The following is a 26,739-nucleotide window of genomic DNA, read 5'->3' as shown; positions in this document are numbered from 1 at the left end:
TTTACACTTCCTGTGAGGGTTTCTCTTCTATAGCACCTTTTATATTTAGAGCGACCACACGCCTCAAACTCGTCCTAAAACGCTTAAACACACCGAAGCGACAGGTAGTACATGCCAAACCAAAAGCTGTTGCATTAAAAAAAAAAGTTTAGTTATGGAAACAAACACAATAAAACTTTAACACAACTTGGCACTAAAATAAACCCAACTCGGGTAGATTAGACTAAAATAAAACAAACAGTGCCCTCTGGTGGCTGAACTGCTGCATTGTTGCCTGAGTGTTTTGTAATTTTCCGAGTTCCTTTGGATGCAAATCCTTAAATTATGAGGCTAATAAAACATAAATCATACTGACACAACTATTAAGGACACATGGAAACAAACTTGAATCAGATATTTTCTATGGAGCAGTAACTGTAATGATTAAATCGGTTAATACATGAATTATACACTTAAAAAGCAGCTATAAAAATGTTATTGACTTAGTTTTGGTAGATTTTTGTTTTGTTTTATGAGAAATTTCTTATTAGATCCTGAGTTCCTTAAATTAGTCGAATTGTGAGTACTGATTTAGACATGATGATAATCTGTGAACTGTTTAAAACGGTCTTTACCCGCGTTTAAAGTTTATTTTTAAACTACTTTATTGTTCTCATTACATCTATTTACGGTGTGACTACTCAAGTAACACTAACTTATCAGACACTTGTCTTTTTTCTCCTGTAATAAAATCTATACTAAAAGACTGTTAGTTCAGGGGATGATCCAGCCAGCCCCTCATCTACTACTACTTTCTTTAATATCCTTACAGCACTTTGTTTCCATCTTTTCTGTCATCATTTAAGAAAGCCTGCTGGGACACCAGCGTACTCACTGATTATTGACCCTTTCTGTTTTTTTTCCCAGCTCAAAGGCAGCCAGGAGCCCAAGGCGAAGAAAAGCCGTCGGACTCACACGGTTGAGCCCAAAGAAGAAGTCAGTGTAAGCAGCTGTTATATATTTAGTGTTCTTTGGCTGCAGACTGATTTATAACCTGATGCTATATGCATCAGTAGTACATGGCATAAGCATGAGGGTGGAAATATTCTGATTTGGGGTTATGTAGAGGGCACACATGACATCTCACTAAATCCCAGCAAGCTGTGGGAGCAAATGTTGTGCAGGAAAGTGAACTAAAAGAAATGATGATGAATGGTGATCAAAAGCAGACTTTAAAATCCAGCATGAAGCACTTCAGCATCGCTTGAAGCGATCCGCAGCAACAAGTGGGTGGAGATTTCTAAATAACAACAAACATTTGCAGACAGACGGGGTTTGTGCTCAAATAGCTTGAAGTTATTTTTGAGGAGTAATTTTTTTTTAAATGCATTAATTTTTTTTCTCAAAGAGAAATCCAGGTTGATACTGATACTTCAGATTTTGTTTGTCCTGGATTGGAGCTGCAAGCTCTCAGCTCTCATGTTTTCTGGTTAGAGTGGCTTATAGCTGAGCAGGAACTACTGTAACCAGCTGCAGGCCGAGATGGAGGAATCTGTGTGACAGCTGGCACAGAAGCATCCTGCTGTCCTGTCGCTTCTTCTAAGAGACATCACATCCTTTCTCTTAGGACCCGGAGCCGGAGATGGAGGCCGTCAGCTCCAGCCAGGAGATCCCGGTGTCGTCGGCACCGCAGCAGCCAGAAAAGCTGTCGGTGTCCACGCAGACCAAGAAGGCCAACGGGGGGTCGCCGCGCACGCTGCATCGCGGCACGCAGACCAACAGCGACGGCGCCTGTCAGAACATGTGCCACGAGAAGTACACCAAGGTCTTCAACGACGTAAAGGAGATGATGAAGGCCGACAACAAGAGGGAGACGGAGAGGGTCGTCAGAGAAGCTCTGGAGAAGGTTTGTATGAAACGACTCGGGTTCGTCTTCTAATGATGGAGAGCACTTTGGACCAGCTCCAAACGTAAGTGTGCGTGTTCTCTACAGCTCCGTGCAGAGATGGAGGAGGAGAAACGCCAGGCGGTGAGTAAGGCGGTGGCTGGAGCTCAGGCGGAGATGGAGAGGAAATGTAAGCAGGTGAAGGAGAAGTGCAAAGAGGAGCTGGTGGAGGAGGTGAAGAAGCTGGTGGCTCAACACAAACAGCTCATCTCCCAGACCAAGAAGAAGCAGTGGGTGAGTTCAGTTAACCGAGAGCTTAAAAAGTGCCTGAATATAAAGAAGATTTATTCTTTTATTAGTTATAAAAACGCACAAACACAATCTTTTAATTTGTTTTTGTTCAAGATGATTTTCACAACCCAAAGAATTCCCGCTGTCAGTGATTTAAAACGCAGATTTAAGGTCATCACATGAAAAAACCTGGAACCAGTCAATTATATATGTATTATTATTATTGTCTGTATTATTGTTATTGTCATTATTATTATTATTGTCATTATTATTATTGTTATTGTCATTATTATTGTTATTGTCATTGTTATTGTCATTATTATTATTGTCATTATTATTATTATTGTCATTATTATTATAGCTCCTTTTCCATTAGTACCTACTCGGATCCGCTCAGTTCGCCGCTGTCTGTGCAGGTACTGAAATGTGATGCCACCGATTGGCTGATCAGTAGCGTCACTCGAGCAAACATGCGAACTGCCATTTTTGAAACCCAGCTACGAGGAAAAAGGCTACAAAAAATGACGCCATGTTTGCAGAATCTGACTAATCACAGACAGCAGAGGGTATATTGTCACCTCGACGTCCACCTTTGCATTCGAGCCACATATTAAGTCGTGTCGCTATGACAACGACCTTATTAGGAGGTACTAAATTGTAATGGAAGAACAGCCGATCAGAGTCGAGTCCTGGCGAGCTGTGGCGAGTCGATTCGAGTAGGCACTAATAGAAGCAGCTGAGGTCTTGTTTACCTGTTTTTGTTGACCTTTGGCTGTTTCCTGCGCCTGCAGTGTTATAACTGCGAGGAGGAGGCCATGTACCACTGCTGCTGGAACACCTCGTACTGCTCCATCAAATGTCAGCAGGAGCACTGGCACGCCGACCACAAACGAACCTGCCGCAGGAAGAGATGAATGAACAAGCCCCGCCCCTACCCGACCTTACACAGCACGCCATTGGCTCTGTCCTCGCCTCCTCCTGTCAGTCAGTGTCTACAACAAACACAAACACTCTTCTCCTTCCTGCTTCTCGACTTGCCTTCCTGAAAACTTTGTGGACCCGATGGTTTTTTGTGCGTGCCGAGCGGTTTTGTTTCTATTATTTAATGTACCCATTGTGTTGATTTTACTTTCTACGCTTTTGTTTTTTCTGAACAGTGAACAGTTTGTTCAACAGCATGGCTCGAACGAGTTATGACATCTTTTCTTCTTCTTCTTTTTTTTTTTACTGAAGTGCTAATTTTGTGTTGGAGAATGTGTTATTTAAGTGTGTAGAAACAGGTGAGCATTAACTGAATACATTTTATTACCTGACTTTTTAAAAGAAACCTTTTTCTTACTGTAAATGCAGCAAAGCGCACGCCGTCGATCCTACAGAACGTTTAAAAAAAAGGTACCGTAAGCACCATCGCAGCATCAGACTGACTCCGCTTTCATACAGAAAACTGATTTAAAAAGAAAAAAAACAACAAAAAAACATTAAATTGTGGATTAAAAGGCTCGCTGACTTTAATGCAATTTATTCTTTTCACGAATCGATTGCGGTGGATAGCACCTTTTACCATTTTTATCGAAAATTTTATTGTCCTAAAGTCACTTATTGGGAACAGGGTCAAAAAGTCGGCTTTAAAAGATGCCGACCAAAAAAAAAAATCTTCCATGAGAGATTTTTATTGTAATTATGCACATTTTTGGTTTCTTTTTTTGGGGGGACTAGACTGTTGTTTTGTGTTTTTATGAGTTGGATAAAACCAGGAAGTTTTGAGTTTGTACTGAAGCTGAGGGAATGTACAGCAATCTTTCCTGAGCTGGATCTTAGAGAGGTTACATGATTTGACCGTTTGTTTGTTTTTTTGTTGCACATTTCATTTTCTTAACAACCCAAATGCTTGTAATATTGCCAAAAAAAGTCGCACCTTTTGATGAACCTACCTGAGAACATCTGGCGGCGACTCCTCTCCTCTCTTCGCCCTCCTGCAGTGTATTTAAAAAAGGAAAAAAAAAAAAGATGTATATTTTCCGGAGCGTCATCGGTGTCATTTTTCTAGTGACGTACACTCGAGATTCCTCATCATTTCTTCTTTTTTCCCCCCTTTAACCTGAAGTGACTAGCTATGAGACTCTTTCACTGCGTATGCTGTCGTTGGTGGTCGGTGCCTGTTTCTTCTTCTCATCCTCTCACCCAGTGAGGCCACATGCATGTAGATAGTTTCATAGTTTTTTCATTCATTAAGGGAAAATAAGCAGGAAAAAAGGACCAGACGTCTGGTCTCCATAAAGAAGTGATAATGGATGGACCAATATAAAAAAATATGCAAATATGAATGATCAAACGTTTTCTTTTCCTCCCCCTGTGCTCAGTGTTGAGTGTTGATGTCTAATTACGGTGCTTAGAATCACTTTTTTTATTTAAATTCTTTTTGATGGGGCAATAAAATTGCCAGTTTTTAATGTTTTTTTTGTTTGTTTGTTTTTTGTTTGACTGTTTCTTCAGTTATGAAAGATGAGAGAAACTTGCTTTACCCCAAGTTGCCTTTTTCCTTTAACATATGAAAAATAAGACGCCGTGAATTCTCACGTGGTGGGCAGCCCTGTAGCTTCAGTGCTGTTCGCTGTGAACGAAGCCTCCATCATCGTATGCACTACGTGCTGTGTTTTAGCAGTCGAATGTTTGAAGAGATCAGTTTTCTCCAACAGCAACATGCAATATTTGTCCCAATGATCACCAGCTGATCAGGCTGTTACACCTTATTCTTTTGATTTTTTTCAAATAACAAAAGAACATTTTTGTTTGTTTGTTTGTTTGTTTGTTTGTTTGTTTTTTAAAGACAAAAAATAATTGTGGGGGTTTCCAGCTGTGAGTCATGAAAAGCTACACTAGTAGAAAATATAGAGCTGAAATGAGTTTAACGAGTCCGGTAAAGTGCAGTGAACACACAGACTCTGTTAAATGGGTTTTACTTAATCGGGCCCATTTTTCAAAGAAGATTTCTGATGTAACAAAGTGGGTAAAACTTGTTACTGTGCTGGATGTTTTCATGTTTGTCTTCTTTATGAAAGATCTGAGCGGTGCAAAAACACTGTAATAGAATCCTTATTTAATGTAGTAATTGTGACAAAATGCAACAAAACAAACTAAAACGGAGCTTAAAATAATCTCTTCACTATAAAAGTGCCTGTTTTGTTTGACCAGTTCACACAAATACTAAATAAACGACGTACTTCGACGTACTTCTGTTACAAATTACAAAAACACTTTAACAAAAAGGTAAATTTATTCACCAACCCTCAAAAACCGATTTGGTAATCAACATTTACTTTGTGATCTGCACACGTCACTGCATGCTACCATGTAGGGCGACATTTTTATGAGCTCTTACTTTTACCTTGAACAGCTTTTATTGTGAAATTGGAGGAAATGCATTTCATTAACAGGAAGTTTGATGGGTAGACTGGTGTAGCTTTTACGTTTCTAAACACAGCTGAAGAAATGAATAAAATCAAGATCTCGAATGTCTGCAGCAACAATCTCAAATATAACTTTTAATGATTTTATTTTATTTTTTTAATTCGATGATCTTTTTGACTTTTTTGTGGGGAAACTGCATTTGGTGTGGACTTCTTTTTTTATATATAACCATCAGATTAGTCCTGTTTACTAATCAGGACACACAATTAAGACTTGTGTGAATTAATCACACGTCACCAGAGACGACTAAGATTTGTTGTCCCTGTGCAGTAGTTGCTGTGAACGATTGAAAGTGTGTAACACACAGACAGCCTCACTAATGACATTAATTCATTGTTGATTTTACCGTTTACTGAATTTATTGATAATGAACCTAAACCGTGATTTTTGGGCTGCCCACTATTAGAGAATTTACGGTAACTGTTGTTCCTCTGAAACGTCCCTCAGACATGAAAACTCATTAAATCCTTTATGATGTGATGTGTGCGTTACTCCTGTCATGTTCTCATAGCTCACAGTTCATCTTCAGTGCACTACGTGTAAATAAAACATCCTTCTGTCCCCTCCGTCATCTTATTTGTACATTGTAAATGATTTTTTCCCTGCGGATGACTGTTAGTTGTAGTTTTTTACAATCATATCAGGTGTGTGTGTGTGTGTGTGTGTGTGTGTGTGTGTGTGTGAGAGTGTGTGTGTGAGAGAGAGAGATTTAGTTATGGTTCTTTTAAGCTTCTTCAGTGTGTCTCAACATTTCAGCATCTCTTTTTAAAGCCGACCGTTTTCCGAACCGGACGCAGGGTTTGTTACACGTGACCTGCGAGGCTGCAGCTTTGATTTTTTTTTTTTTTTCTTATTGTTTTTATATTTGTCCATCCAGCCATGAAGCTTTCGACGTGATTTTTATGTTAAACCTTTATTTTTCTCGCCACGTGTAAAGCTTTGATGCCATTCCAGTTTGCATTTCTGCTTTTTGAACTGCATGAGTAAAGGTGTACCTCCAGCTCCTCGTTCGGTTTCTTCCCCTCACGTAAACAAAAGAAAAGGCGTGATTGCACTCCTTCAGAGTAACGCAATATGACAATGATTTATATCCCCGCCCTCTCGATGCTGTTTTCAGCTTGAATAAGAGTGAATCGATCAAATTGTCCAATCATTTTCGCCTTTTCGCTGTTCTTATTTCGGGGTATTTTAGTACATACTGTGTACTACATGGATCCTCTTTGTACTTTAAGTACTTTTAGCAGGAATAAAATCAGTGTAAAGGTTTCTTTGTTCTCACTTCCTGTTGTTCTGTCCATATGTAAACTTTTACTCGTGGCTTAACATTTTCTATGCTCTTTTGTTTTCTCCCTTTTTCTTTGACACTTTAGCTAGCAATATGTATATAAATATATTCTATGTGCTAACATGGAGGAAATAAATGTATCAACAAGTTCTCCAGAGTCTGTTTTGGTTTCTTTTGAAGATATGATGCATTTCATAATAATAATATATGCATTTTTACTTTAGTTTAATATTGTTTACCAGTAAGTTACTCTGTATGATGCTGATTAACTGTAAATAGTTCCTATATAAAAATGACTTTGTTTAAACTCAGATTTCCAAATGTGGCTGAAGGAAAACCAACATCAAGACATTAAAGGTAAGAATGATATAAGTGATATAATTCCCACAAAACATTCTTCCGTCAGTAATATTTAGGTGATCAGTATTAAGAGTTTAGATAGCAGCACTTTGCAAAACCCTTGGTCCACCGCTCATTTCTTTAGATTTTGGTTTGGTTGCAGTGGTTTATTGAAATGAAAATGCACTATATAAGCTAAAAGCGTTTGTACGATTCTAACAAACTTGGAAGTCTTTGTTTGAACACGTATTTTGTATGACCACCTTTATTCTTCATCATTACCTTTGCTTTGCTATCCAGACTTGATTTTACTGCACTGGAAAAGTGTTTGGGATCACGACCATCGTGAAAATAACCCGATGGTCGTGCTTGGTGGACAAAAGTCTGCCTATAAAATTTGTGTTCTTATTGATGAGATCTCGAACACCATGGACTGAATCAGCAAAAATTTACAACCGAGCCTTTGTCCTGACGATGATTTGAACCAAACTTTCACGTTTGGATTCATTGTTCCATCGTGATGTAAAGTGCAACTAATAAGCTTTCACACATTCACACTCTGATGAACGCATCGGAGGGCAATTTGGGGTTAGTATCTTGCCCAAGGATATTTGGCATGCAGACTGGTGGTTCGATTCCTGGCTCCTCCAACCTTCCAATCAGTAGCTGATCTGCTCCACCACCTGAGCCACAGCCACCCCAACCGCTATGGTTGGTGTTTTTCATGGATTGAGGAGGGAACAGTGTTTTAGCAACAAGCTGCTAGTAAAACTGCTCAAAAGATAAAGGCTCTTTGCTAAGTTGTGTTGCCGGGAGAACTGTAGCTCAAGGCCACTTTAACCCTTTAAGACCTACCATAGAACCAAGTCCGCCAGAGCTTATATTATATTTTTACATGTTGTAGAGCCATTTTTGGGAGCATTTCAAGTTGATATACAACCATTATAGCCCAAATGTTAATAATATGTCTGCATTAAGTGCATAGTGATTACATAAATTGCAAAAAAGTGCAATATACTACAAAAAAAATTGAAAATCGTTTTTGTTTTTTTAACATATATTTCTAGTTAGAGAAATTTAAGAGGCTTATCCCTCAAAACTGTAAATACAAAAAAGTTGCACAAACTAGTTTCCAACCACGGGAAATTTATTTTAAGTGTCTTCTTAGTTTTATTTTTGAAATACACCAATTTTTATACACTGCAGGAAAAACAAAAATAAATATTATAGTGCAAATTTGCAAATTAACAGCATATGCATCAAAATAAACTATTTCCAGCAGTGCAATATGAGTCCTAAGCATCCCAGAAACGACACAGAAAGTCATGAGCCTATACTGGTGTTTTGAAAAGTTATGTTTGACTTTATAAGGCCGGGATGGTAAAAAACTACATTTCCGCAAATGACGTCACTTCCGGTTTCGGGCAGGTTTCGCTGATGGACATAGGAAGTGTTATGAACAGCTGATCGGATCGGCAAAGCGTGTTTCTGGAATATTATGTTTTTGTTGCTGCAAGCGCTTTTTATGCAGTTTTTGCAAAGCTATATATGGAAGGAAACTGTGACCGAGGACAAGCTGATGGCATAAGATGTAAGTACAACTCCCCCAGTTTCATATGCAAAAAAATTATTGCGCTAGTTTACGTGGTTGCAGAGCTACCGGGATTTAAAAATAGTTACGCAAAACCGGCTTTAAAGGGTTAAAGAATTAAACATAATACAGAGCGATCTGCGCGGCTCAAGACTTTTGCACAATACTATAGTTTCATGTATAGCTTCTCAGATGTAATTAAGAATGTGTAATATTCATGAAAGTTTTCAATTGGCAACATTTTAAAACTCAGGAATCACCGTGTGTGATGCATACAGCAACAATGTTGCAGAACAGTAAATAAGACAAACATCAAATTCTTGTCAAAATTGTTGAAATGTTTATTTAACTGAAAGATTTTATGTCAACTCAAATAAGACATTTTTTTAAACCTTAAAAAAAGGGACATACATTTTGCCGATAAAAGAAAGAAAAACTCTGAAGAAAGTGCTTTTTTTACTTTAAAAAAAATCCTGGCATTGAAACTAGAACATTCTCCGCCAAAGACGATGAAGAAGGCCCTCCTGCTCCGACCTCCCCGCAGCTCTAACGAGTTAAAGGGTCTCTGGCAAAAACACCTTTCTTCCTGTTGTGACATCACTGTATGAGCCCTGATTGATCAGTCCGTGTAAAAATATGAAGGACTTCCCACTTTGATATTTACAACTGCCACTTTGGGGGTGATTCGCCTTTTCCGAGCCGGAGGTGATAAAATGAGTCCAACGGGCGCTGCTGACGGTCTGTCTGAAGGAACGCTTCGTTCCAGCTGTGAGAGTTTGAAAAGCGACAGATGTTCCTACTTCTGAACATTTTAAAGATCAGTAAACCTGTTTGTTCCCAGAGAAACGTGACGCGTGAAGAGTTCTGATCCAAAGGCGCCAACGACACCAAAAACAAGCCTGTTGTAATTCCCTCTAGTCGCCACTAGATGGCATTGAATCTCCGGACTCAGATGATGCTTTTTCAAAGACGTTTGTTATAAATTATTGGACTGCATTAGTCACGAGATCTGTAGTTCCAAACTGAAGTGGGCTAAAATGTAAACACCGCAACATGCTGATACTAGTGCCAAATATTGATATTTTTAGTGAAATACTTTGAATCAGTCTTCATTCTCCTGCTGATGCTTATAAACGAGGGGAACGTGATGCTGTATGCCACACACTTTGTGTTACTGTTAACAGCAACGTAATGTGCCACTATCATATCATAATTTACTTAATCCCTGCTATCAAACCATTTTCCCACTTTCATGTCTCTATCTGAAGGAAATCATTTCTTTGTCATTCTTGAGAGCGACACTGATATTTGAGGATTTAACAAACAGATTTCACTTACATTTGCTGTGTGTCATTTCATTATTCTCCAGCCCGGGTCAGCTGACTCATCCATATGTATGGAGGGCATTTCTCCCACCTCTTCTTTAATTTTCATGGATCAGTACATCTAAAACGCTCCTACTGATAAAGTTGTCAGGATCTAAAATGTACAACTTTACTTTGACAGAGACAGTACGAGACATTTAGGCTTTTAAAATGATTAAAAAGCCAACAAAACAAAGTTGTAGATGAATTTTCCATTATTTACTATTAATCTAAAATGTTCACATTAGCTACAGATATCATGATGAACTTCACTGTAACATCGTGACAGCCCTGACACTCAATGCTCTCCATCACCTTGTAGGCAAATAATTATCCCTGTGAGCTGGAAAAGTTGCCCCAATAATAGATGGAAATCTAAAATAAAGGCAAATTCAAACAAAGCAACATTTCAATAACACCTAAACTTCTGATTCTTTACATTCATCCTCTGTTACAATAAAAATAACTTTTGGGAACTTTTAGGGATTTGTTTTAATATTTAAGAGCATAAAAACAACGTTTGTTTATTCCCAGGACAGGATCAGAACTCTTCACACGAAAGCTGGAATAAAACTCGGAGCATTGCTTTTATAATTTCCATTTGACCGACACCTTTCAGACCAACGTGCAGACGCACTTCCCCTCATGCTTCTGCTTTTGTCTGGGATTAATCCTTCCGCTCATCTTCAATATAATCTATAATCATATATTTCTATTTTCAATAACAGGCTTGATGTGAGTTTGTTCCACTCAAGATAATACAATGCTTTTTTCTTTTTCGTAATATTAGCAAATATTCAAGAGCAAAACATTCTCGAATGTCTCGTCATATACTTCTAACAGAGAAACAAAATAAATTAAATCAGTTTCTGTTTGTACATACTTACATGATATGAATTTATGTGTTTAGCTTCGGTCGAAGCCGAAGTTTGTACGGAAAAATAAACGGAGTTGAAGGCTGCAGCTGTTCGTATATGAAAATTAGCACGTTGACTTTAGCTGAGATGGGGCTTCAGAAAATAACGATTCCCAAAAAAAACCAAGAAAAATACGAAAGAAACGTACCTCATCGTAAAACAGGGGGGCGGCTGCGACGCGCTCAGACCCCGCCCTCGTATCAAAACATATGTCGCACTTTGTAATGGTTTTTTTCTCTTTGTGTGTAAATATCCTTTTCAAAAAAATAGCCTAAGGAAAGCAAATAACATGAAAATAGAGAGTGAGCCACGCGCACTTTAAAAGCCGGGATCTTTCCTAACGATTGTCCTCTACTGCTGCGAGTTTTCCACTTTTCGGTAAACAGTCGGCACGACCCGGGGAGCGCACTTCCTCTCAGACTGAGTATGACCTGAATGCAATCTAGATGCCAGCGCTGGATTCTGGGAGCTAGTTTGCAGCGGTTACGCAGCCTGAGAGTAAGCACCAAAATTCAGGGCAAAAAAAGTCGACCGCCTCCTCCCCCTCACGCCGGAAACTCTTCCTCGGCTCCGCTTTTCCTTCCTTCGGTCTCTGGAGCAGAATTGTCTTTGCGTCTTCCTCAATAATTCTTCAGCCACCAGGGGGCGCTACATGTTGTAGGCCACATAGATTGGGTCCAGCTGGTCGGCCAGGAAGCCGTCCCGCAGGTGCATCCTCTGCTTCTCCCCTCTGGAGTTGATGGGGATGACGCCGATGTCCACCACCACCACCACGCCCACGATCAGGTAGTGCTCCTCCAGCACCACATTAGTGACGAGGGGGACCAAGTCCAGGGCCTCCTGCTCCGAGCCGTCCAGCTCCACCACCACCACCAGCAGGTTGGTCCACGTGAACACCGCGCTGCGGACACACATGACGAAAACTTGAATTCTTGTCACTTCTCCCCCAGAAGGGGCGGAGTGTGTAATCGACATGTTGCTAGCAGGCTGTCATCCACAGTTTTTAAGATATCACGTTCAAATTTGGTGTGACAGATTTGGTGTAAAAGCTCGATTGAGGCAAAACAAATGTGAAAACCTGGAATAACTTTATTCTTCAAACTTCAAGACAATGTGCTAGGCCTCGGGGGACATGAGTACCTAGGCTGGCGTTTGCGTTTGACCTTGATTGTTAGCGTCCAAGGTTAAAGTTGGTGAAAAAAATGTCAAGAAACCATATCGAGTAACATATCATACGGAAAGGCGTGGCGAGACCTGAACAACAAACTTTTTTATTTTTTTGTAAAGACACTGATGTCATAATTGGCTGCTGCTCACCACTCTGTGATGCTCTTGTGCGTCCTGATGACGGAGGTCTCGATGTCGATGGGGTGGTAACGCATCCCTCTGAGTTCCATGGCTTCCTCCAAAGCGCCGACCACGTACAGGGCATCGTGGCGCTCTGCGGACACGAACAGATTTCCTTTCAAGCCACCGTGCTGCGCTTTTAGATTAATGTACGAGTTATCAAAGCTTTTAACGTGAACGGTCTTCCTGCACAGATTAAAGTCACGAAGTAAACTCAAAGATGCTCAACATGTCTGAATATCTGACTGTTACGAGCTGGAAATAAACATTTGAGTGTTTTAAATATCAGACTTGATCTCAGCAGAGAGAACGAGCCAATCAGGAGGAGCCGGCAGCACTTAAAATCAGCGCTGAAGCCGTTTAATCGTTTCCTCCTCGTTGTTGTGCGAGATCATTAAAGGTCAGCCGCGGCCCCATTAACCACGTCGACCGTGTTCGACGAACGGCCCGCCCTGACCTCCGCTGGCGTCGGTGAGCTCCGTCCTGCGCAGGAAGCCCAGGTATCCGGTCCGAGCCCAGACGGTCTGCGTGTCTCCAAAGCTGAGCCTGGAGTTGAAATGGTCGGACTGCAGCGCCTCGTCCCCGTAGACGGTGAAGTAACCGCTGGCGTTGTGGCCGCTGTGCACCCAGATCTGCAAACGCACCAATAATACAGCAGAAAATAATCATCAAGGGATTATTTCCTCTATAACAGGGCTGAATGTCTTCCAGCCCTGCTTAATAGCCCGATAAAAGTGAAGCGTACACTATATGGCAGAAATGATTCAAAATTCAATTAAGGTCTGGAACCAACTATTGGGCGCAGTAAAGGCTCCTAAAATGTATTTGGATGCTCCAATATGTAACAATCATGGCTTCAGGCCTGGGCTGGAGGGCATCACGTTTGTGACAAGGCAGGGAAGAGGGATTTGTTCTCTCAAAGATATTTACATTGATGGACATTTTCAGCAATTAAGGGTGAAATTTAATCTTCCTAATTCACATTTTTTCAGATTTTTACAGTTAAGACATTTCATCAAAGCATCTATTCCACAATACAATTTGATTCCTCGAAACTCACAGCTTCATGTCAGTTGAGCCCTACACTAGAGGTGCTGTGTCTCACTTTTAGGGAGCAGTGGCAGGAAGAACTGGGGGTGGATGTTACTGATGATCTTTGGCAAGAGTGCATTAAGAATATATATTGTAGTTCTATAAATGCTAGACATAGTCTGATCCTGTATAGGTTGCATTTTTCTCCCACTAAAGTGGAAAAAATATATAAGAACGTTTCAGCCCTCTGTGTTAAGTGTTCAAGTGGTCGAGGAACTTTATCTCACCTTTTCTTTCAATGCCAAAAACTACAGCTTTTTTGGAATCATTTGTTTGATTTTCTGACCAAAGCCATTGGCAGGGAGGTCCCATGTACCCCCTTTGCAGCATCGCTTGGGGTGTCTGAACCGGGATGGGCAAGGGACAAGACAGAGACGCAGGTTGTGTCGATGACTACACTTGTGGCTAGAAAGCTGATACTTCTCTGCTGGAAGTCTGATAAACCTCCTACCTTCGAAATGTGGTTGTCTGGAAATCTGGAGAAAATCAGGTTTACCTTGTCTAACCGAGAGAGTGTGTTTTATAAGATTTGGCAACCAGTCATTAGCCTGATGGATAAACTTAAGTGAAATATACTCTGTCTTAACATTCATGTGTGCTGTATTACCACCTTGTTGACTTCTATTGTGTTCTTTTGAAGGTGATTGTTGTACACTGCTCAGTTATAAAATCAATAAAAATAAATTGGGGAAAAAAAAGTCAAACAGATGTGGACTAACATCCATGTTTTCACTTCATGTCCCAGATTCTTGTCATTTCCACTTGCAGAGCTTCCAGGAGAAAACAAACATAAGGCCCGGGGGCCACAATCAGCCCTGCAAGGACTCCAATCTGGCCCAATGGAAAATCCACAGGAGGGGGTACAATTTGAGCTTTTAACTGTTTGGGGTTTTTTCACGTTTTACAGCTTTTTACTGATAAAGACCTCCCCCATGGCCATTCATGCTAAACCAAAGAAATTAAGTAATAGATAAACTATTAAATGACAGAAATCTACCAAAGGAAACCTTTTAAAAAAACATTTTAGTGAATTAGACAAAGAATATCAGGTGCACCTATATATATTAGGTTTAATTGATCAAATTCAAGTGAGTTTAAAAAAATGTAAATATTTCAGGTTAACAATCACTTTCTCTGCTGACCTCAGTTGTTCAGGGATAAGATATCAGATGGTGCATAAAGGCCATCTGGGTCCTGCTTCATGCACTTATATCTTTTTATGGATGCAGATATGAAAGTTGAGTCTCTTTTGTGTTCATTTAAACAGATAATTCAAAATAACCCCAGATTGGAAAGACTTCGAGGACTTTGATGCTCAAACACGATTGGTCAAAGGAGCTTGGACCAAAGTCCGAAAACCAGAAGCGTTTTTATTTTCAAGTACAAATATCTGTTTATAGAGAAGACCATTAAAGCTCAGACAAACCTCTCCCAGATGCGACTCTCCCATTGGTCCCTTGGTCTCTGGGTTGGCGATGATGATTCTGACCCCCGGCAGGATCTGTTCAAGAGAGACGCAGATCGAGCAAAGACCAAAAACAGCTTATTTGAAAAAGTTAATAAACGTTAAATTTAAATAAACTGACCTTCCCGGACTCCATCAGTGGCAGGCTGTGTGGCGATCCCCGCTCTACGAGTCTGACCCTGCAGAGCAGACAAACGGACGTTTCTGTTAGTCGGCTGCGTATTATCTCTAATCAACATCCCATAATCAGGATTCTGGACAGGATCTTAACTCTGACTGTTGACCGCTAACGGCTAACGGCTAATGGCTAACGGCTAATGGCTAACAGCTAATGGCTAACGGCTAACGGGTAATGTTGATGTGATTTTTATTTATTTTTAATCTGATGAACAATCATTATGTAACAAACATAAAACAAGGTCACATTTAACATGTTGCCCCGCCTCCCTGGGAACTTTATTCTGGTAAAATTTTAGATCCGTTTGGAGGCATTTGTGTCTCCTCATAAAAATGAGGCTGTACAGTAAAATCTGCACGTTGTTGATGCTCATTAACTACCACGGACGCTCTTCTTCACTAATGTATTTCTAGTTGCTGCTGTGAGTCATTTGAACAGGATGAACAAACTTCTCAATTTTAATAAATGTTTGACACAAACAGAAACAGAATTGTGGGAAAAAGCTGAATCAGTAAAACTAAAAATAAACCAGGACGAGTGGTTTGTCAGTCTGCAAACACGGAGCGCCTGTGGTAGACTCGGGCCAGCTTAAATCAGCAGTGATTACATGTAATCATGCACACTGACAGTTATATTTATACACAGCGGGATTGCACGGCCCTGCTGCGACTTTTCTGTGTGCAAATCAGCAGACACAGGCTGAGCAGCGTAATGACGGGCTGCATCGGGGAGCAGGAAACTGCGTCTGGGGAGCTTCAGGGATGAGTAACAAGCTCCTGACGAGTTCAAATTAATGCATTTTTCAGTTTGTGCCGGTTTCTTGCTGGTCGTTTTCGCCGTCGTTGCTTTAATCCCGCAGGCCCTTCTCGTCAGAGATGTTTGAATAAGTCCGAGTCTCGCTTGTTATCTCGGATGTGTTTGTCCATCTCCACCAGCTGGAAAACTGACAGCGTTTCTCCTCTGAAATCTGACACTAATGTTGAGCCCTGGCTGGTTCATTAAGAGTCAGAGCTGTCTCTCTGGCAAAACAAATGGCGGTGTTACCCAGCAGGAAATGTGACTCATACTGGGTTTGATGGGTTTTAAAGTTCACCCCTCTCACACTGTGGAGAGGCTGTGAGGGTGACAGTGTGCATGTCAAGCTGACACGCCTGAAAATGTCACATCGTCTCGGAGAAACTTCCAGCTTCTCATTATATTCAGACTTTTTTACCGTCAGCCTGCAGCGATGCTTCAGCTGCAGAGAATAAGCCTCGCATTACAATAACAATCTTTGCTGAGCACTTTATTTATTCTGAGAGCGCTCGCTCATTCACAAACGTCCCGCTGCTTCACATTCACAAACTTCACGAGCGAAGCCGTCCGGCAGAGCGCTGCGGCGCCGCTGGAATCCCACAGGACGCCGGCTGAAGACTTTACAGCACAGAATAGACTCCGTGTCCGTGTGAGAGTCGACGGAAAACCGATTCAGTGCATGAAAACAACATCTGAAAAATACACCGACTCCAGCCGAGCACAAAAATCCATCAGCCTGAAGAAACGTGAGCCATAAAATAACTGGAAGAAAATATTTTGTGTTTGTTGAACCATCTGATGATGTATTTTTTTAATTAATCAAAAATCAGTCTGGATTTATGAGTTTGAACTTGTATCATATTTTTTTAATTTCCTTTGGTGAAACCAATAAAAATAAATAATCAATAAATGAGAACATTTACAGTTACTTTAGTTAGACGCTGCCAAAATGTTACAGAAACTGTCACCAATAGTTACAGATGTTCTTTATCTTTTTAGTTTTAGAGTTAAGGCCACTGTAAATACAAACTTGCTCACACTGCAGGTCTTGATGCTCAATTCTGATTTTTTGATCAAATCCGATTTTTTTGTCTGCTTGTTCACACTACAAATAAAATGCGACAGCAAACGCGCTCTAGTGTGAACGCTCAAAGCGGCCGCATGCGCAAAAGAAGACGTCACACACAACGCGCTCTGTTTAGACCCAGAGCAACAGTATTGTTTGACTAATAGCCGTTAATATAAAGACTTCAGACTTCACGTTTCCCAATTTTTGCTTTAAATTATTTTGTTATTTACATAATAATGTAAATAACCTAATAATGATCCTTATTGCTGTTTTAGAGGAGCGGTGCTTCAAAGGATAGTTGCAGATTTCTGTCAGAATCTGCAGATTATACAGTACAAATAAAATGTTCACGTTTCTCCAACGTTGTCTTCCCAGCAGTTTCACTGGATGGTCAGGAAGCGTTCACGATGTCTTCTCCGGAGCTGATAATTGGCGTCTGTCTTGTGTCAGTGACGTAAAAGACGGATTTAATGCGACATGACCGTTCAAACAGCAGTCGCTTCCTAAAACATCGGATATGTATCGGATTCAGTACCACATACGAAAGTGACCCAGATCGGATTTGAAAATATCGGATTTGTGCCGTTCACACTGTCATAGCATGATCGGATATGGGTCGCACAGGGTCAAAAAAAATCAGATTTGATGCGCTTTCGCCTGCAGTGTGAACGTAGCCTTAGTGAGGCCTCAGTCACACAGGCCCCTAACAACCTCCCACTGACAGGGAAATTTTCATCAGCTGCTTGATGAGCAGTTTCTGACTCTCACAAAATTAAATTGGACACATGGAAGATGCTGAGAAGCACTGAAACAGAGGACGGTGAAACCGGAGCCCAACTGCTGCGACACACTCTGAATGTGTCTCCATTTCCAGTCTGTGTCACGCTTCTCAGTTGGAGAGCAGTTGGCATCTTTCATGCAAATTACTGGTGACCAAAGCAGTCGTTAAGAGGTTTCAGACACCGAACATCTTTCTGCAAAAGTATCTGTTAAGCTTCTAACAAAGCAGCAAGGACACTTACCTGTCATGTCGCAGCGCCCTCATATCAACGTAAACAGTTGTGGGGTCAGGTCCTGAGGTGCCCTGAGAAACACCAGTGAGAGAAAGTGTGAACACCACAGACTCACAAAACGTCCTTTTTATTCAAAAAAAAGGCTTTTTATGCAAAATTTGCTACAGCTTATCGACTCGGATGCTGTGTGGTGCATTAGTGGTCATAAAGAAAAGCTTTACCTCCACTGAAGGAGGGGCGTAAATGTTTTGGGTGGGAAGGTGGGAACCCGACCCTCTACAGCAGGGGTGGGGAACTCCAGGCATCAAGAGCCGGTGTCCTGCAGGTTTTAGTTGATTCCTTGATCCAACACAGCTGATTTAATTGGCTAAATTACCTCCTCAACAAGTTCTCCCGAAGCCTGAGAACAAACTAATCATTTGATTGAGGTGTGTTGACCCAGGGTGAGATCTAAAACCTGCAGCACACCAGCGCTCGACCCCTGATCTACAGCATTTACAACAGGGTGAAACGATCAATGTGGGAGCAACAGCAGTGATTGTAGGAGGAAAGTCAAACAATTTAAAAAATAAATGCACATCAACAAACTTCCTGCAAAGTCACATTCTACCTGATTGACATGCAAACGATAAAGTAAAGAAGAAAGGGGGAAGTGATTCGTAGCTGAGCGATTATACCCGTGTGACGACCCACCCAGGACAAATTCACTGTTTCTAAAGTACACAGAGGTTGCGCAATACATGCATTCAGTCAGATCTCTTTGTGCCGATACTGTACTCTGAATGAGTGAAATCACTGAAGAAAAATTAAGACAGAAAAAGGACGACGACCTCTCTCCTCCTCCACCATCCCTCCATTAATCCGGGATTAAAAACCCACCACCGGACACACGGCGGCATCCTGGGAGACTTACACCCACACACCCACAGTGCAAAAATGCAAACGCCCTCTCTGAAGAGACTTCAGGCAGTGACCGCTTCAAGAGTATTCAGTGATTTACTGGCAAAGGGAAATTTGATTGGAACAGGCAGAGCAAACAACGTTTGGTGCTGGACTCACTAATAAGTGTGCAGTCACACCACAGAGAGGCACATGCACATGTATCCTTGCACTGTCACGTATTCGTGATTTCTGGGAGTTAGCTACGAGCTTGTTGATAGCAGTGGAAACGTCTTGATGCATTCTCAATCATCCAAGAAAGTAAATCTCCAAAAGTGGATTCTGATCATCTGGACGTAGCGTTTTGTGGGAGAAACGTTTCTTCAGTCTCAGCTGACTGCAGGTTTCCAATCTAATAAACATTATATTGCATAATGACTGAAACCAGCCCACTGAAGGAACAGTTCCTTCCACTGCATTGATCAACAACCACAGTGGTTGTTGATCAATGCAGTGGAACTGACCTCCCAGCCCATGATTTATCGCTGTATAAATAAAATTGAATTTTTAATACATTCACTGGTCTCATTGCTTTGAATCAGAATGATTATTATCTACTTTACAGTCTTAATAATCTTATACCACCCTATTGTTTGGTGATTCCTTTCCTTAATTGTTTAAATGTCACTTGCCTCACATCTGTCTCTTTACTCAGTCTTATGTTATTTATATGCAGTAGTTTTATGGCTACAGCCTCGATGCTTTTTCCATATAAAGGAAGATTTGCTTGCATGTTTCTATGATGAAAAAAAATCGAGCCATACATGCAAATCAGAGCAGAATCATAGATGGAAGAAGAGAAGTGAAAGCGGGAGCGGGTGACTGCAGATAGAGACGAGGGGCGTCACCTGCTGATTACACTGGAAGACAGTTTCCTAATGAGTCTCTGGGCTTAATCACTAGCTTTCTTTGGAGTAGCTTTTTATAAATGATGGCCTAGTTTAAAGTAAAAAGCAGGGCGTGGCTAGCTTGTGATCGATAAGTCACTGTTGTCTCTCCAGCCCGACTAAAGGATCTAGTTCACAAATCTGTGGGTTATAGCAGAGTGGCTTTGCTGCTTTATTTGATCTGATCTAAGATGGATTTTATTGCAAATCTTCTGCTGTTTGTTCTTTTTGTTGCTGGGAGCAAAACAGATGTCAATCATCTGTATTTATAATTCACGTGTCAGCTGTGAGTAACACATCTGCAGATTTGGGGGGTTTTCTCCTGGAAAGTGTAATAATTCATCTCATGTCAAAGTTCAGCCAAAATACTGAGTGGGTGAAATCCACAGAGTAAAGCTGCTCCAGTGTCCCTGATGTTGACTAAGTGCTGTGAGACCAAGCCAAGCGTCTCTTAAACTTAGATCTAAAGCCATCTGATGAGAGGTGTGCTGGCAGGCAGTGGGGTGGTGATGGTGGCGGTTATTGCTGTTGGGCGGGGAAGGTTGATGGTGGTTCCCTACCTGGTCGGCAAGTTTTCCCAGCCTGTGAGGCTACAGCAGCAAAGAGGGGGCGGAGGAGGAGGAAAGTGAAGGGGTAGAAGAGGAAGTAAAGAAGGAGGGAGGGTGGAGACAAAACCAAGTATGAGAAATGTGGGTGGGGTTACGCACAAAACAAGGAAGTAAGAAAAAATGTCAAAAGGGTAAAACTCAGAAAACCAAAACAAGCAGTAAGAACAGAAAAGAGTCTTCAGCCAAATGTTAGTCTGCTCATTTAAAGCTGCCAAAGTTAAAGCTTACAGTTAGTGTGTGACGGTTTCAGTGTTACGACTGTGTTAGCGTGCGAGTCGGCAAATTAAACTCGCTGACGATTAAAAGGCTAAATTAGAGTTTCATATCTCCCCATTAAGTCTGTAAAATCGTTATAATATAATAACTTTTCTAACAATTCGTTTAATTCCTGACGTGGCTGAAAGCTGCAAATCAGATCTGAAATGTAAAAGCAATGATCAGCTTGAAATGGAGGATGGTCCTGAACCTGAGACATACAGGAAATGAAAAACCGCTCTGCAGGTGAAGAGAATGACTTTTTGTTTTTTAGTGTCCAACCCTCCGACCGTTCCGGACGAATGTCCCGCATCTGCAAAAACGGCACATTCAGACCTTCTTGCATTGCGGTCCGAACACTCTTACAGGCTTCAGCTGCGCAGGAGTTGCAGAAATCCTTCAAGTGATAAACGAAGCTGTGAACAAAACTGCACTTCAGCACAGATCAGCCAGATTTGCTGACTGTTAAAAACTCGTTAAAGGCTGGATCTCTGTGATCTTTTATTGTGGGGAAATCAAACGTCTTCGGCTTGTTCTCGGTGTTTACCCAGCAGACCTCGAAGAAACAACAGAAACACCGAGCACAGAAGAACTGCTGTGAGAGCTGCTCGACATCTTTCATATAATTTTCCATCTCATCTGCTTGTTTACATCCACTTGTGATGAACATGAATGACCTGTTTTGGAAAAACAAGAATAAGGTGCACAAGTTGAAGTTTACAAATTCCCGCCTGGGGCATCCGTATCCAGTAAGGGTCCTAGGCTAGACCCCCCATGTCTAACCAAGCCTACCTGAAGCAGTAAGTCATACCGGCTCAGATCAGGTGTTGAGGAGGCAGGACACCCTGAGGAAGTGGCTACTGGAACAAGAAGGCAATAGACGAAAATCGAGCGCGTGTTGGAACGCTACTACACAAGTAACCCCAGCAGACTTTGATACCCAACAGAAGGGGTACAACAAACATGCTACGATGATATCATCACCCCCACCCCGAGATTGGATACCAAGCCCCAAATGATCGTTGAGTTACAGTTTTACCAATGCAGCACTACAATACCTGCTAACCAGCTGATCTACACTGCTGGAGGCTGAACTTGGGCGCCGCTTGAAGAGAAAGCGTTAGAAGGCAGGAGAAACCAGCTGTTCCACACAGTGGCAGGGAAATAATATGAGACAGAGCAATACAGGAAGAGCACAGGACAAGCTCAGTGGATCTAACCACAGCAACCACCCTGAAGAGGCTCTAGTAACCATCACAGTGGCACATATCAAAGAAAGGGACAGGCCCTGACGAGGTCCACATAGACATAAACCCCCTCAGTGAGATCATTAACAAGACTGACTACGGAGTGGAGCAGTTGTCAGCCATATATGCTAAGAGTGAACGAGACATCGATTCACACCACACATGATAATGAAGAGCGGGAAGGTAGTCAGAACTGAGGGGAGTGAACTACCAGGAAGTGGTTAAAATAGTCCTTTGCAAGTCGCAACTCAACCAGACCGTGTGGCAGCCATCAACAAGCTTTTGGCCAAAAAAGTTGGAGTAGATGTAAACTTCTGACCACATCTGTAGGTCTAAGACTCTTTAAGCTTCGCTCAGGTTCAAACACTAAGAGACAGATATTTTAAAATGCTGCATCTTCAGTCGTCTCGACTCTTCTTTGATTTCATTCTGATACTCAGATCTGGGGACAGTGGTGTAAACGCGCCGTTCACCAAAGATAGCTCAGAGCTTATTATTCAGAGCTCACCATACAAGCAGTCCTACAGGTTCTGTCATATAAGGAAAAACATGAAACGCAGCAGTCGGATGAATAAACCAAACCAAGCCAAACAGCTTCCTCTGACTGGCTTTCCCAGAAGATCTCACTGGAGGTGATCAATCCCTATTACTGTAAACACTTTACAGTATTTTATACCAGACAACAGACTGAAGCACAGGATCAAACGTTCATATTCCATCTGTTTTGTTCTTTTTCAAATTTCCAAGTACGTGCGGCTGGAGAGGTGAAAAACAGGAAAGCTCCACATATGTTCTTTGACATCTTTAGGAAAAGCTTCTTTAAGATATCAAACGTGCTTTGTGCCACGGTGCCTGAAACGTGACGCACGTCATCAAACAGTTCAACATTTCTCCTACTCCAGCCTGTCGAGGTGCAACGCATCAGACCGTCGTCTGCGCTTGTGATGGACTGACAGTGACGACCATCTGCTCAGCCGAATAACGGACAAAATCCTTCTTGTACCTCGTGGATTAAAGTAGGCGAGCAGATATAACCGCAGCTTCGGTTTAATGCGATTTATCTGCTGTTAAGTTGAATTTCCCTCGTGTTCATCCGAGTAGGACAGAGTTAATGTCGCTGGAACAGATATTTGGGGGGGTTTCCACCCAGTTTCACACTTTTCTACTTAATGCATAATAATGTCTGATGTAGGGATCAGAGAACTGTGGTTAATGGCTTAAACGCAAGAATACCCTTGTATCATTAAATATGAAAGGATAAATTCTCTGATACTCTAAACTCTGCAAAATCTCAGGCTGTCTGATCTGCACGATGATGTAAACTTCTAACAGTGGAGTTTTTACATGTTTGAGTCCTCGTTCGTATCAGATCTTAGTTTTTGTTAATGAGAAACTTGTTTCACATGTACCCAAGCTGCAGATGCCACAGTGAAGGTTAAGGGTGCTTCCTGCAATTCTTTCTTGAGGTCAAAATACCGAATATTGAGCACAACAGCTAATAACAAGCCTGTCCTAGAAAGAAAACCCAGCTAGGTTCTTAAACGTGACACCAAGAAACGCTCGAAGGCAAAGCAGAAGCAGGAAGTCGGACAGACCTGCAGGCAGATTGCCAGGTTGACCCTGCAGCCGAAGGAGGTGCTGACAGCTCGGGGGTGGAGTCCCAGGTCCTTGAAGAGTTTGGAGAAGGACTGTGTCAGGGCTATCCTGGGACGCTCCTCTGCTACGACCACGCAGGTCCTCACTCGAGACAAGTCCAGCCCTCGAGCCTGACGGGACAGAAAGGATTTCACAGTCAGGTTTGTAACAGTCAGAAGGTTTCCGTGACACGGAGCCGCCCGCCCCGCTTTACCTTCAGCGAGTCCGTCTGCAGGCCGAGGCCTTTGGTGCAGAGCTCCATGACGCTGTAGGAGCAGAAGGTGTCGCGAACTTTGTACTGACTGACGGCTGACAGCCAGAGAGCCGGGTTCACTTCCAGCTCGGACGGAGGGATCAGGATGGACTGGTGACCTGAGTACACACTGCAGAGAGGAGAGCGCTGAGTACGGCGAGGCTGCACAGTTACATGATTAAAGATCTACAAACATGTCAGTCACGAATACAAAGAAAAACACAAACTAGTGATTATTAATTATACTGAAACTTAAAGAGCAGAGAAAACAGAAACAACTTGGTCATATAAAAGCCTCAAACAGGAACATTTAGAAAGTAAGAAATGCTAAAAACTTCCATTTTAGCTCTAAATAAGAACGAGAAACTACGATTGCCGACCTGCAAAGGCACCAGAGGACAAAGCCCAGGCCGCAGTACGGGTCCAAGCAGATGGCGACCTCTCTGGACGGGTAAAGCTCACACTGCAGCTTGATGGAGCGGCAGAAGGCACTGGTGGCTGTGTGAGACATCTGCAGGAGAAAATCTCACATGAAAATCTTCTTCTTTGTCACTTTTTACTAAAAAAATGATGAAAGTAGGCTTGAAAACTCTGTGCTGTTTATTTGTTTCAGCCAGTGGAGACTTGTGGAGATCGTCTCTGTGCTGCTGGGAAGTTTTTCAAGCAAAACTGAGAATCAGCTGTGGAGGTTTTTGCAACTTGGAGCAAAGAAAATCCAAAGGATGAAGACGAACCTCTTTCACTGGTTGAGATAAAAATGATTAATAAACTAAAAGTGAATTAATTAGCATAACAACAGTCTGCAGGCGGCAGTGGCCACGTGAACCGGCGGTCTTGTTTGCGCCCATTGTGTTTCGGCACCAGTTGCATCGTTAATATCCCGGCTTTGACTGATTTGCTCATTAAGCACAGTGGTTAAACATAATGGACGGGAAATTTAGCAGCACACGAGAAAATACGCTGGCATTGTTTCCTCCTGTCCTGCTTTTCCTCTTTTTGTCATTCTGATTAGTGTGTTTGTCTCAAAGAATTCATTAATGAGGCTTTTGTGTGTGTGTGTGTGTGTGTGTGTGTGTGTGTGTGTTACATACACTCACAGCTGGTGTGAGCAGTATGAGAATTAGCATTTGTGGTAAACTGAGCACAAAACAACGAGCAGAAAAGAAACAAAGACATGATCGCACCATGTGAAGCTGTGTGAAAGTGGAGGTTTGGTTTTAGGTAGGAAGGTTGGTGGTTTGATGCTTGGCTCCTCTAGTGTCCTTGGGCAAACTAATGAAGTTGCGTTGGTACTTAAAATATAGCTGCAGCAGTGTCAATCGTTACTTCAGCTGTGTTGATGATTTGGGGAGAATCGAGCTGACCTCCACCATGGAGGTCAGGAGGATTCATTACCTTTTGGAGATAATCAGGATCTCATGTCTTTATTTCTTTACAACAGCAAGAGAGCAAAATTTGACACTATGTGTCATTTCATCACAAACGTATCAATAGATAGATATGTTCCTTGCCTCGCCTCTGGTGTAGTGATCGGAGGACTTAGATCCCAGACACAAGCAGCAGGAGTGAGCTTCCTCTGGACTCTCTCTTAGGCTACGTTCACACTGCAGGCGAAAGCGCATCAAATCCGACTTTTTTGACCCTATGCGACCCATATCCGATCATGGTATGACAGTGTGAATCTGTCCGATATTTTCAATCTGGGTCACTTTCGTATGTGGTGCTGAATCCGATACATATCCGATGTTTCAGAAAGCGACTGCTGTGTGAACGGTCAGGTCGCATTAAATCCGTCTTTTACTGTCTGACACAAGACAGACGCCAATTATCAGCGCCGGAGAAGACATCGCGAACGCTTCCTGGCCATCCGGTGAAACTGTTGGGAAGACAACGTTGGAGGAACGTGAACATTTATTTGTACTGTATAATCTGCAGATTCTGACAGAAATCTGCAACTATCCTTTGAAGCAGCGCTCCTCTAAAACAGCAATAAGGATTAGGGATGCACCGATACTGGTATCGGGTATCGGGGCCGATACTGTAAAATGTGTGTTTACTCATACTCGTAAAAGTTAACCGATACCAACTTATTTCATTAATCAGAGGGTGGCTTGTCATTTCTGTTGTAGTTTTTTAGATTGGCCACTAGGGGCCAATTATTATTTTATTTATTATTTATTTTATAATAATTATTTTGTTTGTTTGTTTACAATATGGACACTCTGCAATAATTTAAAAGTTTAATTTATTCGCAAACCCTAATTTGTATTTATTTTATTCCAAACAGAAGTGTTTATTTATTATTCTGAAAGCTCGAGACAGTGACAATAGTTCAGTGATATTTTTTAAAATTACAATGTGGAGACTCTGCAATAATTTGTTATTAATAACAGAAGAGCTTATTTTTCACTTGAAATTTTTTTGTGGTCATTTTATTAAGATTTTATTTTTTATCGGCAGAGAATAAAATAAAACCTGTCTTCCAATTCATTGAATGTGTGTGTGTGGTAGAAGTATCATTTTTTGTACTCTGTTTCGGCAAGTACTCAGATCCAAGTATCGGTATCGTATCGTTTTGAAAAAATTGGTATCGTTGCATCCCTACTAAGGATAATTATTAGGTTATCTACATTATTATGTAAATAACAAAATAACTTAAAGCAAAAATTGGGAAACGTGAAGTCCAAAGTCTTCATATTAAGGGCCATCAGTCAAACAATACTGTTGGTCTGGGTCTAAACAGAGCGCGTTGTGTGTGACGTCTTCTTTTGCGCCGCTTTGAGTGTTCACACTAGAGCGCGTTTGCTGTCGCATTTTATTTGTAGTGTGAACGAGCA

General features: G+C 41.6%; 2 protein-coding genes across 9 annotated transcripts in view; one reads left to right on the top strand and one right to left on the bottom strand.

Moving 5' to 3' along the window:
* The window catches only part of zmynd11 (zinc finger, MYND-type containing 11), a 36,408-nt gene extending 29,349 nt beyond the window's left edge, over window positions 1-7,059 (top strand). For all 4 annotated transcript variants that reach the window (XM_087832328.1, XM_087832327.1, XM_087832325.1 and 1 more), the window contains 4 exons: window positions 907-981; window positions 1,607-1,885; window positions 1,973-2,158; window positions 2,947-7,059. In XM_087832328.1, coding sequence (XP_087688454.1) covers window positions 907-981; window positions 1,607-1,885; window positions 1,973-2,158; window positions 2,947-3,069 — 663 coding nt within the window. In that variant the 3' untranslated portion in view covers window positions 3,070-7,059. The remainder of the gene's footprint in view (window positions 1-906; window positions 982-1,606; window positions 1,886-1,972; window positions 2,159-2,946) is intronic.
* A 4,292-nt stretch (window positions 7,060-11,351) lies between these two features.
* LOC102797426 (disco-interacting protein 2 homolog C) overlaps window positions 11,352-26,739 on the bottom strand; it is a 242,806-nt gene continuing 227,418 nt past the window's right edge. For 3 of the 5 annotated variants that reach the window (XM_087832056.1, XM_087832057.1, XM_087832061.1), the window contains 10 exons: window positions 24,283-24,413; window positions 23,864-24,032; window positions 23,610-23,780; window positions 20,465-20,494; window positions 18,088-18,149; window positions 15,145-15,202; window positions 14,985-15,059; window positions 12,924-13,098; window positions 12,437-12,560; window positions 11,352-12,020 (listed from right to left, as the gene is read on the bottom strand). In XM_087832056.1, coding sequence (XP_087688182.1) covers window positions 11,768-12,020; window positions 12,437-12,560; window positions 12,924-13,098; window positions 14,985-15,059; window positions 15,145-15,202; window positions 18,088-18,149; window positions 20,465-20,494; window positions 23,610-23,780; window positions 23,864-24,032; window positions 24,283-24,413 — 1,248 coding nt within the window. In that variant the 3' untranslated portion in view covers window positions 11,352-11,767. The remainder of the gene's footprint in view (window positions 12,021-12,436; window positions 12,561-12,923; window positions 13,099-14,984; window positions 15,060-15,144; window positions 15,203-18,087; window positions 18,150-20,464; window positions 20,495-23,609; window positions 23,781-23,863; window positions 24,033-24,282; window positions 24,414-26,739) is intronic. The other 2 variants (XM_087832058.1, XM_087832060.1) reach the window with 1 other exon arrangement.

This window comes from Neolamprologus brichardi, chromosome 18 (genome assembly GCF_056152115.1).
Source record: "Neolamprologus brichardi isolate AB-2024 chromosome 18, ASM5615211v1, whole genome shotgun sequence".
Classification (NCBI taxonomy): Eukaryota; Metazoa; Chordata; class Actinopteri; order Cichliformes; family Cichlidae; genus Neolamprologus; species Neolamprologus brichardi.
The sequence above is the reverse complement of the archived record's forward strand: the minus strand, read 5'-3'. Positions and strand labels throughout refer to the sequence as shown.